The sequence below is a fragment of the Ruditapes philippinarum genome, unplaced genomic scaffold, assembly GCF_026571515.1.
Source record: "Ruditapes philippinarum isolate M1 unplaced genomic scaffold, ASM2657151v2 ctg9888_1_1_1_1, whole genome shotgun sequence".
NCBI lineage: Eukaryota > Metazoa > Mollusca > Bivalvia > Venerida > Veneridae > Ruditapes > Ruditapes philippinarum.
Genome location: NW_026856015.1, coordinates 27,657 through 43,648, shown reverse-complemented (window position 1 = coordinate 43,648; position 15,992 = coordinate 27,657). Strand labels below are relative to the sequence as shown.

General features: G+C 36.4%; 2 protein-coding genes across 2 annotated transcripts in view; both read right to left on the bottom strand.

The window, feature by feature from the left end:
* Window positions 1-16: 16 nt before the first annotated feature.
* On the bottom strand, window positions 17-3,013 carry LOC132745118 (uncharacterized). The gene is made up of 2 exons (XM_060733947.1): window positions 2,484-3,013; window positions 17-40 (listed from the first exon to the last, which is right to left on the bottom strand). Exons 1-2 carry the CDS (start codon window positions 3,000-3,002, stop codon window positions 17-19), a joined length of 543 nt encoding a protein of 180 aa, XP_060589930.1. The 5' UTR covers window positions 3,003-3,013.
* A 302-nt stretch (window positions 3,014-3,315) lies between these two features.
* The window catches only part of LOC132745121 (ankyrin repeat domain-containing protein 17-like), a 32,687-nt gene continuing 20,010 nt past the window's right edge, over window positions 3,316-15,992 (bottom strand). The window contains exons 19-31 of the mRNA XM_060733951.1: window positions 14,478-14,623; window positions 13,985-14,127; window positions 13,575-13,680; window positions 11,583-11,690; window positions 10,858-11,095; window positions 10,121-10,317; window positions 9,281-9,495; window positions 8,764-8,891; window positions 7,776-8,198; window positions 7,426-7,525; window positions 6,278-6,412; window positions 5,219-5,365; window positions 3,316-3,997 (exon numbers count right to left, since the gene is read on the bottom strand). Of these exons, the coding sequence (XP_060589934.1) occupies window positions 3,316-3,997; window positions 5,219-5,365; window positions 6,278-6,412; window positions 7,426-7,525; window positions 7,776-8,198; window positions 8,764-8,891; window positions 9,281-9,495; window positions 10,121-10,317; window positions 10,858-11,095; window positions 11,583-11,690; window positions 13,575-13,680; window positions 13,985-14,127; window positions 14,478-14,623 (2,768 nt within the window). The remainder of the gene's footprint in view (window positions 3,998-5,218; window positions 5,366-6,277; window positions 6,413-7,425; window positions 7,526-7,775; window positions 8,199-8,763; window positions 8,892-9,280; window positions 9,496-10,120; window positions 10,318-10,857; window positions 11,096-11,582; window positions 11,691-13,574; window positions 13,681-13,984; window positions 14,128-14,477; window positions 14,624-15,992) is intronic.

Below are 15,992 nucleotides of genomic sequence, written 5' to 3'. Positions count from 1 at the left end.
TCTTTTAAAATTTTGTTCATCCCAATAGGTAATTTTCAGGCTAAAGAAATATAAATCATTTTTCAACAACTTAAGCACTTTTCCCTTATACTAAAGAAAAAATTATTTTAAAAAAATTTAAACATAAAAAAATATTTTAAAGATAAAAGATTCAAAAAGTTGAAAAATTTTTAAATGAAAAGAAACATAGGCTTTATTTAAAACCAGGCCCTTTGGGGGATATTTTCAGAATGTTCTCCATATCAAACCTTAGTTTTGGGGCCTGGTGTTTTCCCTGTGTGTTTCTTTTCCACCTATAGGGCGGGGTTTTGCCGTTATCATCCATTTTAAAGGTTGATCATGTCGGCATGGGGGGTGTAGAGGGGGGGAAAAGGAGAGTAGACGGGGTGGCCCAATTTAGGTGAGGTATGCCCCCTTCGGGAAATAAATTAAAAAGATTTATCGATGATATTTTACAATGTTCAAAAATCATGTATTTTTCCCTATTTAAAAAGTAAAGTAAATATTAACTACAGAAACTTGTGCAAACTGCTGTAAGCTGAATTATACACCAACTAAATCTACCATGCATTACACAAGTAAAACAAGATATGTTTGTAAAACATGTATGCCCCCTATCAGCAGCCAATTAGTCATGTGATAAGGTTATTATGCATGACTTCTGACCCAGTGATAAAACAATTAAAAGGGTTTTAAAAAAGTTTTTACTGGTCATGCCTTGATTTGCCACCTTGACCCAAAACTAAATAGGGTATTCTGGGTAGGGACCATCATCATACAAATTTTGGAATTTTCCTGGGCCCAGGCTTTTTTAGAAAATTTGGATAAGAAACCGTTTTTAACCTAAAGTCAATGGGGCCCTTGCCCTTTTGCCCCCTTGACCCAAAATCAATAGGGGTCATCTGCTGGTCATGACCAATCACCATGCCAAGTTTGAAGTTCCTAGGCCTAAGGGTTCTCTTATTATTGATCGGAAACCGTTTTAACATACAAGGTCAATGTGACCTTGACCTTTGACCCCAAAATCAATAGGGGTCATCTGCTGGTCATGACCAAATCACCATGCCAAGTTTGAAGTTCCTAGGCCGAAGCCTTCTTTAGTTATTGATCAGAAACTGTTTTTACTTACAATGTCATTGTGACCTTGACCTTTGACCCCTTGATCCCAAATCAATAGGATAAATCTGCTGGTCATGACAAATCACCATACCAAGTTTGAAGTTCCTAGGCCTAAGCGTTCTTGAGTTATTGATCAGAAACCGTTTTTACTTACAAGGTCAATGTGACCTTGACCTTTGACCCCTTCACCTAAAACTCAATAGGGGTCATCTGCTGGTCATGACCAATCATCACACAAAAGTTTGAAGTTCCTAGGCCTAAGAGTTTTTAGTTAATTGATCAGAAACCGTTTTTACCTTCAAGGTCAATGTGACCTTGACCTTTGACCCCTTGGCCCCAAAATCAATAGGTCATCTGCTGGTCATGACCAATCACCATACCAAGTTTGAAGTTCATAGGCATAAGGGTTCTTAAGTTATTGATCGGAAAGCATTTTTACCTACAAGGTCAATGTGACCTTGCCCTTTAACCCCTTAATCCCAAAATCAATAGGGGTCATCTGCTGGTCATGACCAATCACCATACCAAGTTTGAAGTTCCTAGGCCTAAGGGTTCTTTAGTTATTGATCGGAAACCGTTTTTACCTAAGAGGTCAATGTGACCTTGACCTTTGACCCCAAAATCAATAGGGGTCATCTACTGATCATGACCAATCACCATACCAAGTTTGATGTTCCTAGGCCTTAAGGTTCTTTAGTTATTGATCGGAAACCGTTTTTGCTTTCAAGGTCAATGTGACCTTGACCTTTGACCCTTGACCCAAAAATCAATAGGGGTCATCTACTGATCATGACCAATCACCATACCAAGTTTGAAGTTCCTAGGCCTTAAGGTTCTTTAGTTATTGATCGGCAACCGTTTTTTGCTTTCAAGGTCAATGTGACCTTGACTTTGACCCCTTGACCCCAAAATCAATAGGGGTCATCTACTGGTCATGACCAATCACCATACAAGTTTGAATTTTCCTGGCCCAAAAGGGTTTTGTTAAATGGGGGAAAACCTTTTGGTCTAGGGCCCGACAAGTGAAAAGGCAATATAGGCCGTTTTTTTCAAAATGGGGGCATAAAAATAAATTTTTAAACAAATATAAATTAAAGTTTGTGTAAAATTTTGTTAAAAAAAATATTCCCTTTTGGGAAGCATTCCCCTCCAGATGGTGCACTACTGGTCTCCCTTGCATGGAAATTTGGGAAAAGGGCCCTAGGTGCTACGGAGGTGAAAAAAAATTCCCGAGGGGCCCGGGATTCCGGGTGCGGGTTTTTTGCCAGATGCAAAGGGTTGTACAAGTTTGGCCCATTTCTGGTAAACCTTTTTGGGGGGTTTTGTTGACTCCCATAAAATGGATTTCCCCGGGTTTCCCTTGCCCGGCTAGGATGGGCTCTTAAAGGGTTACCCTGACTAGGTCCTAGGTTGTTAAAAACGGACAGGAGTTGTTTTGCCAATTCATGCTGGTACATAGGAGGAACGGAAAATCCTGCACCTTGAAAGTTTGGAGGGCCACCAGGAACTTGAAATGGGTTCCCACCAGGTATTGATCTTGAAGTAAAATCTGGTGCATTAGGATTCAGAGAACTATTGATCTTAGGCAGTGTCATAGGCTGATTAGGAGTTGTATATTCTTCTTTCTGGTTGGCAGCCATTTGAGGATCAAACCCAGAACTATTAGAACGAGGTGACAGGCCAGCTGTACTGGACTGACTAGATCTTGGTGACATGTCCGGACTTTGATTCTGAAAAACCTGGTGCATTTGCGGACCAGTGAAACCTTGAAAACCCTGTGAACCTGGAAATCCTTGCATTGGCATATTCATCTCCATCATTTGTAAAGGCATTGGGAATCCCGGTGCTCTAAAACCTGGGTTCATATCCTGGGGTGACATCATTCTCGGCCCACTGGTATCCCTAAAGGGTTTAACCCCGGGTCCTTAGCCTGTAAAGCAATCGGGAGATTTTTGGTTTGGTGAAATGGTGTGCTTCCAAAAAACGTGGGAAAAACCCCGGGCTGCTGAAACACTGGAAAAATTCATTCTTCTTTTAAAGGGTTTGTCATCTTTTTTGCCTAGGAGTCTCAAGCATTTAAAAAAGTTACAAACGGGAGAACCCAATGATGCCCTTTTTTAAAGACTGGTATTACCCGATGAAAGTCTAGTGGTGATAGTTGAAAGTGACTGGTTAAAATATTGGAGTGGTTGAGGCTCATGTTTTGGTGAAACCAGAAAATGGTCTCTGAAACCTTTCCTTTCCCAGGGCCCAAATTTTCCCCTGACTGTTACCTCGACTATGGTGTTGTAATCTACCATCCGGTCTGTAAATTGTTGGCGGAGAGGCTGGTATTGGACCTGCAACATTTGACATAGTCACAACAGTTGTTGCAGCAGATGGACTCCCAAATCCACCTCTACGCTCGGGAACTGGCCCTGAAAACAACTGCCTTGTAACATTCGACTTATCAACCGATAATGGACCATTCATTGCAACAGGAACAGGATACGGTGCTCCAGCTGAAACTTTACCCACACTTCTACGAGGCGATACAGAACCTGGCGCCGGAGAGCTTCCCCAAACCATTCCAGCACTTTGCATGCTCTGACCTTGACCTATTGACCTTGCTACATTTCCACTCGTCATAGCAGCCTGCTGTTGTAGTCTAGGTGCTAGAGTTTTATTTGAAGATTTTTGCTGAGACGTACCACTAGACTGCGACGTTGGACCGCTGGTAGGCATCAGGTTATCACTAGGAGGGATAAAATACAAACTCTTGTTTTCAGCGGGAGGTTTCTGCTTCGCTTTAGGTAAAATTTCAGTGAGCTCCTTGTCAGGGTCAGTGATCAAAGCTGTGATCAAGGCATGGGCTTGTCTTGTTGCCTCCGCTGAACCCCTGAAAAAGTTAAATATATCAAAATTACTAGAACTGTGTCCAAAGGACACGGATGCCCCCACTGACAACTTATATGTGGTATATAGTTAAAAAATCAACAAAGGGCCATAATTGTATTAAATTTGGTCGCCGCAAAAATTCCTTCCTTTACTACCATCTACACATTAAGGTTGTTCATCCCTGGAAGTTTAAGCAAAATCTGCCATCCGGTTTAAGAGGAGTTGCATTCACAAAATTTCTACATAGTATATAGTGAAAAAATCAACAAAGGGCCATAATTCTGTTAAATTTGGTCGCAGCGAAAATTCCTTCCTTTACTACCATCTACACATTAAGGTTGTTCATCCCTGAAAGTTTAAGCAAAATCTGCCATCCGGTTTAAGAGGAGTTGTGTTCACAAAATTTCTATGTGGTATATAGTGAAAAAATCAACAAAGGGCCATAATTCTGTTAAATTTGGTCACAGCGAAAATTCCTTCCTTTACTACCATCTACACATTAAGGTTGTTCATCCCTGGAAGTTTAAGCAAAATCTGCCATCCGGTTTAAGAGGAGTTGCGTTCACAAAATTTCTATATGGTATATGGTGAAAAAAATCAACAAAGGGCCATAATTCGGTTAAATTTGGTCGCAGCGAAAATTCCTTCCTTTACTACCATCTACACATTAAGGTTGATCATCCCTGAAAGTTTAAGCAAAATCTGCCATCCGGTTTAAGAGGAGTTGCGTTCACAAGATTTTGGGACGTACGGACGGATGGACGGACGGACAGACGTACGGACGGACAGACGTACGGACGGACAAGTGCAACGCTATATGCTCCCACTATGTGGGGGCATAATAAATATTCGACACCTATAATTTAAACAACAGACATTTATGCAGTTATGTAGAACCAAGCTTTATGTAGCGAGTGGAACCACTCTCAGAACATCCATATGGCATTTTAGTACTTACATTTTGACCTTATTCCAATGAAAACTTTATACTATCAATTCTTTCTAGAAATTTTTGCATTACAATCACCCGACACTTACATGTATGAAATATTAAATCTTAAACTATGTCGATAGCTTTTAATTGATTAAATTACTCTTAAGATTTCAAAGATACATTTGCCTGATGACACCATCTGCCAATTCAATAAACTGTGGCTTGTTCACAAACAAAAGACTTAAAGTAACATCTGTTGAACATTTTAACGATTGTTTTAACACATACTTGATTGTTACGGTTCTTTCTCCTGAACCCTTGTTCTTCTCTACATCAATATTTGCTCCCGAAACTTCCCGAATAGCGTTAATATTGCTCCCTCCTCGACCAATCACACGACTGATGGCCGATGCTGGAACTTGCACTTTCTTAGACCTAAAATCAAATTTCAGCACATATTTTAAAGCTCCAATAACATACCACCACAAAAATTCTGATCAATATAATAAAATATTGAACATTCTATTTATTTAACTTTAGTTTTAAAATTATCAGTATAAGATTATTTGAATTATAACTCGTAAACTAATTGTACAGATCATTAGCTTTCCAAGTTAACTTGAAGTGTGATTTACTGCTAGGTGACAGATTGCCATGTGGGTGATGATTTTAATGAAATCATGTGACATACAATTGATTATATATACCAATATAAATCAACTTAACTACTTATCAGGTCCAAGTTGCTCTAACAGTATCATTATTTATTGCCGAGACAGTGTTCCATACCAAATATATAAGTTCCTTAGAACTGGACCTTGCAGATACAGGAGATAATTTTCGTTTTAAACATATGACCTTAACACTTTAATCTAAAGCAATTTTGCAGACTGCCACATAATTCAACATACAACAAAATATTAAGTCTGCCTTTTAGTCTTTATCTTAATTTTCAACCCCTTTAGTCACATGAAAGTAGCACTGGGACAGACCTACTTGTTATTTCATAGGCATAAATTAAAATATTTTCTGGATTAGCAGACAGCACTGCATGCCAAAAACATAAGCTTTGTGCCAAGTAGCATCAGGTTTGTACAGGACTGCAAAGATCTTGGCCTTTGAGCTTCTGTTGAGAAAATATGTGAACATTTTATTTTTTCTCAGACAAAGAATGAAACCACTTCAATAACTATTAAGAGGACTATCAAAGGATATAGACATATAGAAAGCACAAACATTGACTTATAAGAACAGAACTGCAACTTAGAAATATGAACAAAGGCTTGTCTTTGGTTTCAAGACTTGGAGATTTTTTTCTGTAAGCTCAATGCAACTATAAAAACTTACTTTCGGATAACTTCTTTCCAACCATCTTCCTTTTTCTGTCCACGTTTAGGGCTATTCACAAGAGCAGGCGAGGTTTTCACTGACAGCATACTGGGATTGCTTGCCTCCTGGGCCTTTTCATAAGGTGTTTTCTCCCTGAAAGTACAATAAAATTTTAACATTACTGTATAAATATACATGTAGTGCCTAATTTTTTATAATTTAAAGGGAAAACAAATTTTTATTAGTGTACAATATGGTTGCTTTAAGTTGTTCTGACATAGCTTAATACATTCCACAAACTAATAAGCAGGGTAATTTATCATTTCTAAGCCTAAGTCTAAATGACCTTGAACCCTAAAACTTCAAACCGGGTGGAACAGAAGATGTTCTTACAGGCAATTGCTCTTAACCCATTACCCCATGAGCATTTTGTGAAAAATGGATGTTTTCATTGAATAGTCTCCTGTTACAAGTTCAAGTTGCTATAAAACTATAAAAACTGCTTCAATACTAATCAAACTTGGCACAAATGTTGACTGGACCATTGCCTTTGTAACAACATGCTCAGTCTGAAATTTACTGTTACCATAGCAACGAGGGGACATCTCAAAATTGCCAAATATCACTATTTGGTGTAGATTTTTTCCATCAAAATTGATTTCAAAGTGCTGCCACTTCTCAATGGATTGAGATAGAGTCAAGGCTTTTCAGCATTGGTTACACGTTACCTTATGATCGACCTGGGGCCATTTTTAACCTCCCACAAGTCCAAAATTTTCTTAGCGATGAGGGGGCATCCGCCCCCTTCAAACCCCCCCAAACAGAAGGGGGCACATCTTCTGGCAACCCCCTGACGTATCTTTTGGATGGGGGGGCTGCGCTAAAAAGTGGTCAATTGTCTAAACAAAATTTCTCAAACAAAAACAAGTGTTTCGGGGCCTAAATAAGGCATTTTTTCACCATTTGAAAAAGCAAAAGTGGGGGAGGTAAAAAAGGCGTAGAAGGGCATCTGGTAATGGGTTAACCAAAGGTCTATAACAGAACCCTAGAGTCAAAAATATTTCAATAAGGATATAGTCTAACAATTCAAAATTACAACACTTAATATCAGCTTAAGAAATGTCAACATGCAAGGTTATAGGTTTCTGTAAACTGAAAGCACTTACACATGACTACTTTTGGTTTTTTCCACATTCTTTCTGAGCTTTTCAATGTCTTTATCAGATATTGATGGAAGATTACCAAAGTCGTCTAAATCCCCAATGGCTGAAATGGAGAGAAAACAAAATTTTATTTCTAAAACTTTACAATAATTACCATAATGGTCAGGGAATTCACCTCAGTAAACAAATCTGTAAGATGTTTTAAAATCTCGGAACCAGACAGATGTGCACACATCAAACATAAATTATGAAATCACAATATCATGCATCTCAACTTTTTTTTTAATTCTCTTAACTAAAATCTTACATTATCATATCTCACTAACAATGTTACTATAACTTTCATAATTTACCTGTCGTGCAATTCAATTGTCCTTTCTCGCCTTTTTTCCGCCTATTGCTGGATGTTAACGACCTTCCTTTATTACTCGAGTCACTTTCAGCCGGAGCAGTGATACGACCAGATCCCAGACTTGGCGTCCGTTCATCTGTACTCTCTTCCTTCCCGATGGTCTGTAACTGATCTTTCTCTCTCTCTTTCCTATTCTTCTTGTTTTTCTTCGACTCCGTTTTAGAAACACTCTCCAGTTTGTTGTTACTGGATGAAGAGTTATCCGACTTGTTACTCCGTGGATCTTTGTTTTCGTCTTGAGTCAACCTGTCTTCCTCCATGTTATTCATTTCAGACTCATTCTTGCTGTTCCTTTTCTCAGATTTTTTGTTACGACCTTTAGCTTTAGTATAGATAGGTTCAGTTGAAGTGGGTAAGCTTAGACCTGTAACAGAAAGATGTATATATAGAGGTCATTTATCATTTAAAAACTTATGTTTTAAGTTTATTTTTTTTACTTTCAATGAATACAAAGAATTTAATTTATCCATGCAGAATAAGAAGTATAAGGGATTTCAAAAATACTTAAACTGAGAATCAACAGAATAGAATCTGGTTAGACATTATAGCTTTTTCAGTTGTACTGACTCTACTGGCAGTACAAGTCTGAAAAAATATATACACAATATTTATAAACCCATGCAACCAGTACCAACCAACATCAAACAGCACATCAGAGTTGCCTGAACATGGTCTGCACTGTTTGCTATTCAGTCAGTATATACTTTGAAATTTTACCTAAAAATATTTGCCCTAATGGAAAGATGTTTAAGATATTTCATTTAGAGTGGCAAGGGTGAATATGCTCCAAAAAACATAATCTCACACATTATAGTTACACTTCTCAAATAAAATGATTAGGAAATCATCTGCTAAAATACTAATAAACACTCCCCAAAATCATCAGTTTAAAGCATTAATATCATATTTTAAACCTTAATGTAATTTACCTAGAGTGGAAGTTGTTGTAGCTGAAGGAGGCTGTATCACCAACTTCTCCTCCAGTTTTTCTTTCTCCACCTCCATCTGTTGGGAATCCTCGGACTCTGGTTCAGGTGTGGAATTCTTACTATTACTGCTGAAATAAATAACATTTATACGAGTTATAGTTAAAATGAAATAAACAAAAACTGTCAGTTCCTTTGGTATATTTGGCCATCCGGTACATTAAAAATATGGTAATAAAGCAATCACAAAATCTTAATTTTCTCCACTTTTTTACACAAGAAAAACAGTCAACCAATGTAAGTTCAAGCTAAAAAAGAAATACATGTCAACACCAGCACAGGTTTACAATATTTTATTAGTGTCAACTAGTTTCGGTCAAACTTGACCTTCATCAAGACCAAACAAAAACAGAATAGGAATACTAATCACTCAGCTTTGTCACACAAAAAAAACCATTGCCAAGCTATGAGTACAGGAACACAAATCTTTTTTTAGACTCAATCTCATTTGAAACCTTACCCTTGTTCGGTCTCCTTAGACTCTTGCTTCTGCTTTTTCTTCTTTTTCTTTTTCTCTCGTTTCTTGGCAGCTGCAGCTTTCCTACTTTCTTCCTCTTGCCTCTCTTTATCAAGCTCTTCCAATAGATCGGTAGCGTTCTTGTTAGCTTCCGCGGCCTGACGATCTTTAGCACTAACTATTATCTCCATACACTGCTGACATTTCTTCTGCAAATCCTGTTAGTTACAGGTGAAGTGTTTGTTTAATATAGTTTACTTATTTCATCATCTTTGTGAAAATATATCATCCATATAATTATCTATATCGTATCGTATGTCCAAATAATTGAAATGGTATCAATTTGTTTACTGATTTTCGTAAGATTACCCAAATGATTCATTTGGTTTAACTCTTTACGAAACTGCTTGTATCCGAAGTTTATCTGGTTTTACGTCGATTTTAACATATTATTGGTCATACCATAACCTGCTTTCCTGAATAACTAACCAGTAATTACCAATTTCGCCTAAAGTAATTTACTAAATGACTACTAATCTCAAGTGACTTCTGACTCAACAATTAGTGGTGAGAGACCAATGACCATTAGACTCAATGTCCTGGAGAAATTTTACCACACCTGTGGATCAAACCTGCAACTCCAGGATTACAATCTGATGCTAAGTTAGAGAGAAAACGCTTTTAATATATGAAATCTGACATCATAAACTTATCTTTACTTATGGTTTCATACATTTTAATACTCTTCTCAGTTTTACTTTATTATTTAAACCAATTAATTATTCATCTGTAACTAAAATTTCTTGTAAAGTAAATTTTTTTATGCACTGAAACTGTATTTACCTTATCAGTGATGGTAGCAATGTATCTAGATAGTTCAGTATCGGATGGGAATTGATTCACATGTTTCACCATCCACTTAACAACCTTTATATGACCCTTCCTGAACGCTGCCATTAGACACGAGACCTTCCGGTTATCCTGACTGTCTATATCCGCACCGGCCGTCACCAATAACTGAACCACGTCTAAATGTCCGCCTATAAAATACATAGTTCTCTTTCATAATGCCCAAATATAATATTTAAAAATGTCCACATCTTAATTTCATAAATATTAACAATGACCACATATACAGCACAAATGGCAGAGAACATAGGCTTTTCCTGAAAACTTCGACTACTGTTAATATTGTTTTTGAGTTGAAGAGACAAACATATATTATATTTGTCTTGTTGGTTTTATGGCACATCAACACAACTTAGGTCATATGACAATGAAACAGGAAAGATGATATTTGCTAACACTGGATGTTACAAACTTAAAGCAACACCAGGATTCAAAACCACCTCACCTGCTGGAGCTAAGAGATGCATATAATCCAGTAATTTGAACCAGTTTAGTCTAAAGGGTGGCTACAATTTTGATGCCTCAACCCTAAAAGGCAACGCCTCAGGCACAAGGACCTACATATTTAAATTTTAATGATGTTCATCTTGATTGATAATCACAAACCTCAACAACAAAACACTATCACTTTTTTACACAACTGTGGAAAATTTACAATATAAAACACTCACCATTACATGCAAGCCACAGTGGTGAATTGCCTTTTTTATTTTTCACATCAACCGCTGCATGCCTGGACAGTAACAACTCTACGAATCTATAATGCCCCTTATCAGCTGCTATAGTGAGAGCCGTGTCACGCGATGACGGTACCGGAGGGGCATTTACATCTGCCCCTTTATCTAACAAGACACGACCCACTTCTACATACCCTCCGGATGCTGCTTCCATTAGTGGAGTTAAACCAGTCTGTGAATACAAATAAAATCCCTTTTGTAAAAAAAAAAAAAAGATAAATTTTTAGTTAAAGTTGTTTTCTCTCAAATTTACGCCTTTCTGAATCCAATTTGACAGACTGCTATAACATGCCTGCTTAAAAAGGATATTTTTTCTCTTTGTAATTCACCAAGTCTTTGGTCATTTTTTTAGAAAGCCAAGATGCTCAGCACAAGTGGTCAAGATATCTTTATGTAAATAACAACTTTCATTTGAATATCTAAAAAGTTAATTCAAGAGGACAGTAAATTTATCTGCCCTAAGAAATCTCGCTATGCCTCATTTCTTCACAATGTTAATATAGTCAGTATCAGATAACAACTTTTGTGCAAAGAAAAAGGAGAATATCTTATTTTTATAAAACAGACTGTATGTGTATACTACATACTTTGTTTCCAAACTGACTGAAAATGTAACAGATAATTACTTGTCAAGTGTGATATTGTATATAGAAAATTACCTTAGCACGATGTTCAATGTTAGCTCTCCTGTCCACTAGAAGACTTACAACTTCATGACGACCTTGAAAACATGCCAAGGTCAATGCCGTATTCCTATTTGTCTCGATCTGAAATAAAGAGATATGTTTAGTTAAACAAGCAATTATCATAGTATTGCAAGCAATCCATAAGTCCCCTACCGGTTAGAACCCTATCAACATTCTGAAGGGCCATTGGCCATTCACTAATGTTTCAATTTTTCTCTATTTTAAGTAAATTTGTTGGAAAAGTTCTTTAAAAGTGATCACAGGAAACAGTTTTTATGAACAGACAGACAGACGGACTGAAGGACACTCTAAAGTTAATATCTGAAACATCCCTGTTACCAAAATATAACATTTTTAAAAGCAAAATTCTTAAAGAGGAGATAACTCTTGAATTAAAGATGCAATTTCATAAACATTTTCAGCTCTTTTTGACTAATCACAAATATTGTTATATTTGCCATGTTTTAAGCCTATTTGTTGCCAAGGCAACCACTATTTTTTCAAAATAGGAAGAACAGATAAGGCATGCATAATCTCAAGACTGCCATCTACCCATATGTCAAGTTTCATAAAAATATTTCCAGTACTTTTTGAGTTATCACTGGATTCAGTTTATGTGTAAAATTTGCCATATTTTCAGTCTATGTGTTGCCATAGCAACCAGAATTTTCAACATAGGAAGAAAAGAAAAAGACATGCATAATCTCAAGACTGCCATCTACCCATATTACAAGTTTCATAAAAATATTTCTATTACTTTTTGCGTTAACACTGGATCCAGTTTATGTGTAAAATTTGCCATATTTTCAGTCTATTTGTTGCCATAGCAACCAGAATTTTCAACACAGGAAGAAAAGAAAAAGACGTGCATAATCTCCAGACTGCCATCTACCCATATTTCAAGTTTCATAAAAATATTTCCAGTACTTTTTGCGTTAACACTGGATCCAGTTTATGTGTAAAATTGCCATATTTTCAGGAAGAAAAGAAAAAGACGTGCATAATCTCCATACTGCCATCTATCCATATATCAAGTTTCATAAAAATATTTTCGGTACTTTTCAAGTTATCGCGGGATCCAGTTTTGTGGACGGACGGACTGACAGACGGACAGACAGACGGACGGAGGGTAAACCTAAAGTCCCCTCCGGTAAACCGGTAGGGGACTAACAAGTATACATTTAATTTAAGTACATGCAATCTCTTACTTTTAGGTGGTTAGCTAAACTATGGCATACATTGAAATCTAACACTTTGTGCAAATTGTGATGACTAAGGACTGCAGAACAGAAAGTTATATTTGATTTAAAGAAGACATTTCCCCAAACTTTACCTGCACTGATAGTTTAAGTAGTATGCAATGGGCAATTTATCTATACCATATTCTACATTCAGCGTTGAACTATCAATAACTTTAGTGAAAAAAATTGCTCAAATGCTTTTTTTTTCAAGTAAAGTTTATCCTAAATGCTACTGACAACTTTAGTAACAATCCATTCATTTTTACCTATTTTGGTCCCTTAGCCAAGAAAATTCAAATTTTCCCACAAACTGAGGCTCATTACAATACTATGACAATGCTTGGCTATGATCACTTCATAAATTCACAAAGTGTTATTTACATTTTGTATCCATTTTCAGCTCTAGAAGGTCAGAAAAGGGGCCAAACAATTCTATTTAAGCAAACCTGACAGTGGACCATGTTACAAACTATGGTGAGGATCAAACCAATTGTCTATATGATGAAGTTATTAACAGATAAAAATATCTCTTGCTCCACTGGCCCTTTATAAAGGTCAATCACATTTATACTAGAAATTTTAGAGTGATTCTCCAAAAGAAGTTACTGATAACCAGCCATTCAGTCATGAATAAAACATCAAAATATATAAAATGAATCACACATGAAATTTAAGTGAAGTTGTTAAAGTAAAAAAAAAAAATAAATAAAAAAGTAAGAATTACCTGTGCATTAATGTCACTACCCATATCTAGGAGGAGTTTAACAGCTGCAGTATGACCGTTCATTGCGGCTAACATCAGTGGTGATATACCCAATTTACTCCCAGTCCTAAAAAATAGTTGAAACATAACTTCTACCACATTGCCACCATAAGATAGTATATTAAAATCTTTTTTTAAATAGATTACATGTATCTATTTTTAAATATAGAGAAATTACTTTAGAGAGATAATCTAAACAATTTTAAGACTTTTAATTTATCAGTTGTTTCCCTTTAAGTATATAAAAACTCAATTTTTAATAAAGGTTCAACATTTTATTTATATTATATATCCTTTATCAGTTTATAAAAATTTATTATTCGCTGAACAACTACAAACTTTATTATGTCAGGTTAACTATATAAACCAACCTGGAGTTGATCTCTGCTCCATGTGAGAGAAGTAACTTGATGATATTAACAAAGCCCCCAGATGCTGCTAGGCTGAGAGGGGTATAGTCGGACACATTGCGATGTTCTTTGTTCGCCCCTCGAAGTAAAAGTAGCTCCACAACCTTGAAAACAATAATAAAGATGAACTCTGTAGTAATATAGAACAGATCTCAATTCACCTAACAAAGCATGTAAAATTTACCCAATTTTTTATATTTATTGACAATTTCTTTGTTTTATATTGGAACTAATCAGCGCATATATCATCATTAATTGCTACGTAAAATTCTTTTCAATAAATGCCTATTTCATACTGATATGAACAAATTTTGATGACGAGTTTAGGAACTTAAATCTGACCAGCAATTACTTGTTGTAAATAAATAAAGTATACAATTGCTATTGCAGAGAATCCAGGCACTTCAACAAATGGTCAAAAGTGCGACGTAAAACGCACTGTCAAAACTCATACCTCGTATCTACCACCAGAACATGCCAAAGAGAGTGGCGTATCTTTCGTTCTCTCAGACTGGGCTTCAATATCAGCACCATGTTCTAACAATATCTCCACTACGTCAGTATGACCTGCAGTCGCGGCCAGTATTAGTGGTGTAAAACCTGAAATTTTAAATGTGAGATTTACAGATCTTGAAGTTCCTTTGAAATTTTACGACAATATAACAGTAATTTTCCTACTTATATAACAGACTCCGAAAAAATGCCTCTTCCCAATTGAATTATCTTTAAAATCATGCAGTTTTCCCAAAAATCTGAACTTTTTACTTCCCATGTCAGCATTTATAGCGATAATTTTTCCCAAAATCAAGAGGCTTAGGCCTCTTACCAATTAAGTGAGAAAAATCACTGCCATAAAAATAGACAAAGTATCTTGTGTTGTGCAGTTATATAGACAAAGACAAATTCGAAAACATTCCAATTAAACAAGAGGGCCATGATGGCCCTGAGGTCGCTCACCTGTATATAGGCCCCCCACCCCCGGGCCAATTTTTACCCAAGGGCTTTTATTTGTTTATTTGAACAGACTTGGTAGACACCCATAAGAAGATGTTTCATGCTAAACATCTAAGTTCTAGCTCATTGGGTTTTTTAAAAGAAGATTTTTAAAGTTTTTACTATACACATATAGTTAAAAACAATGACACCCCTGGGGCAGGGCCAGTTTTGACCCCCGGGCTTTTATTTGAACAAAACTTTGTAGATATTTACTTAAAGATGTTTCATGCTTAATATCTAAACTCTAGTTATTTGGTTTCTTTCAAAGAAGATTTTTAAGTTTTTGCTATACACATATAAGGAAAATCAATGACCCCCCGGGCCGGGCCAGTTTTGACCCCAGGGCTTTTATTTGAACATACTTGGTAGACACCCATTAGAACATGTTTCATGCTAAATATCTTAGCTCTAGCTCTTACGGTTCTTTAAAAGAAGATTTTTTAAGTTTTTACTATATGCATATAGGGAAAATCAATGACCCCCTGGGGCGGGGCCAATTTTGACCCCAGGGCTTTTATTTGAACAAACTTGGTAGACACTCATTAGAAGATGTTTCATGCTAAATATCTTAGCTCTAGCTCTTTGGGTTCTTTAAAAGAAGATTTTTTAAGTTTTTACTATATGCATATAGGGAAAATCTATGACCCCCTGGGGCGGGGTCAATTTTGACCCCAGGGCTTTTATTTGAACAAACTTGGTAGACATTCACTAGAAGATGTTTCATGCCAAATATCTATGCTCTAGCTCTTATGGTTCTTTAAAAGAAGATTTTTTAAGTTTTTACTACACTGGAGCCGCGATATAGGGCTCTTCAGTATAGCGCTAATCTCAGTAGAACGCTCATATGCCTTGGCTCCCGAAAATAAATCGTATTTTTCGCCGATTATAATTTTTTTTCATGTATATCAATACCGCACCTTATCCACTATAACGCTTGTTCAATGTGTCAGTCGAGTGCAATAAACAGTCATAA

Coding starts and splice junctions, on each gene's coding strand:
- LOC132745118 (XM_060733947.1), bottom strand. CDS start 3,002: ATGATGTCACCCCAGGATATGAACCCAGGTTTTAGAGCACCGGGATTC. Junction 41..2,483: donor TAAGAGCCCATCCTAGCCGG/GCAAGGGAAACC, acceptor ATATTTCTTTAG/CCTGAAAATTACCTATTGGG.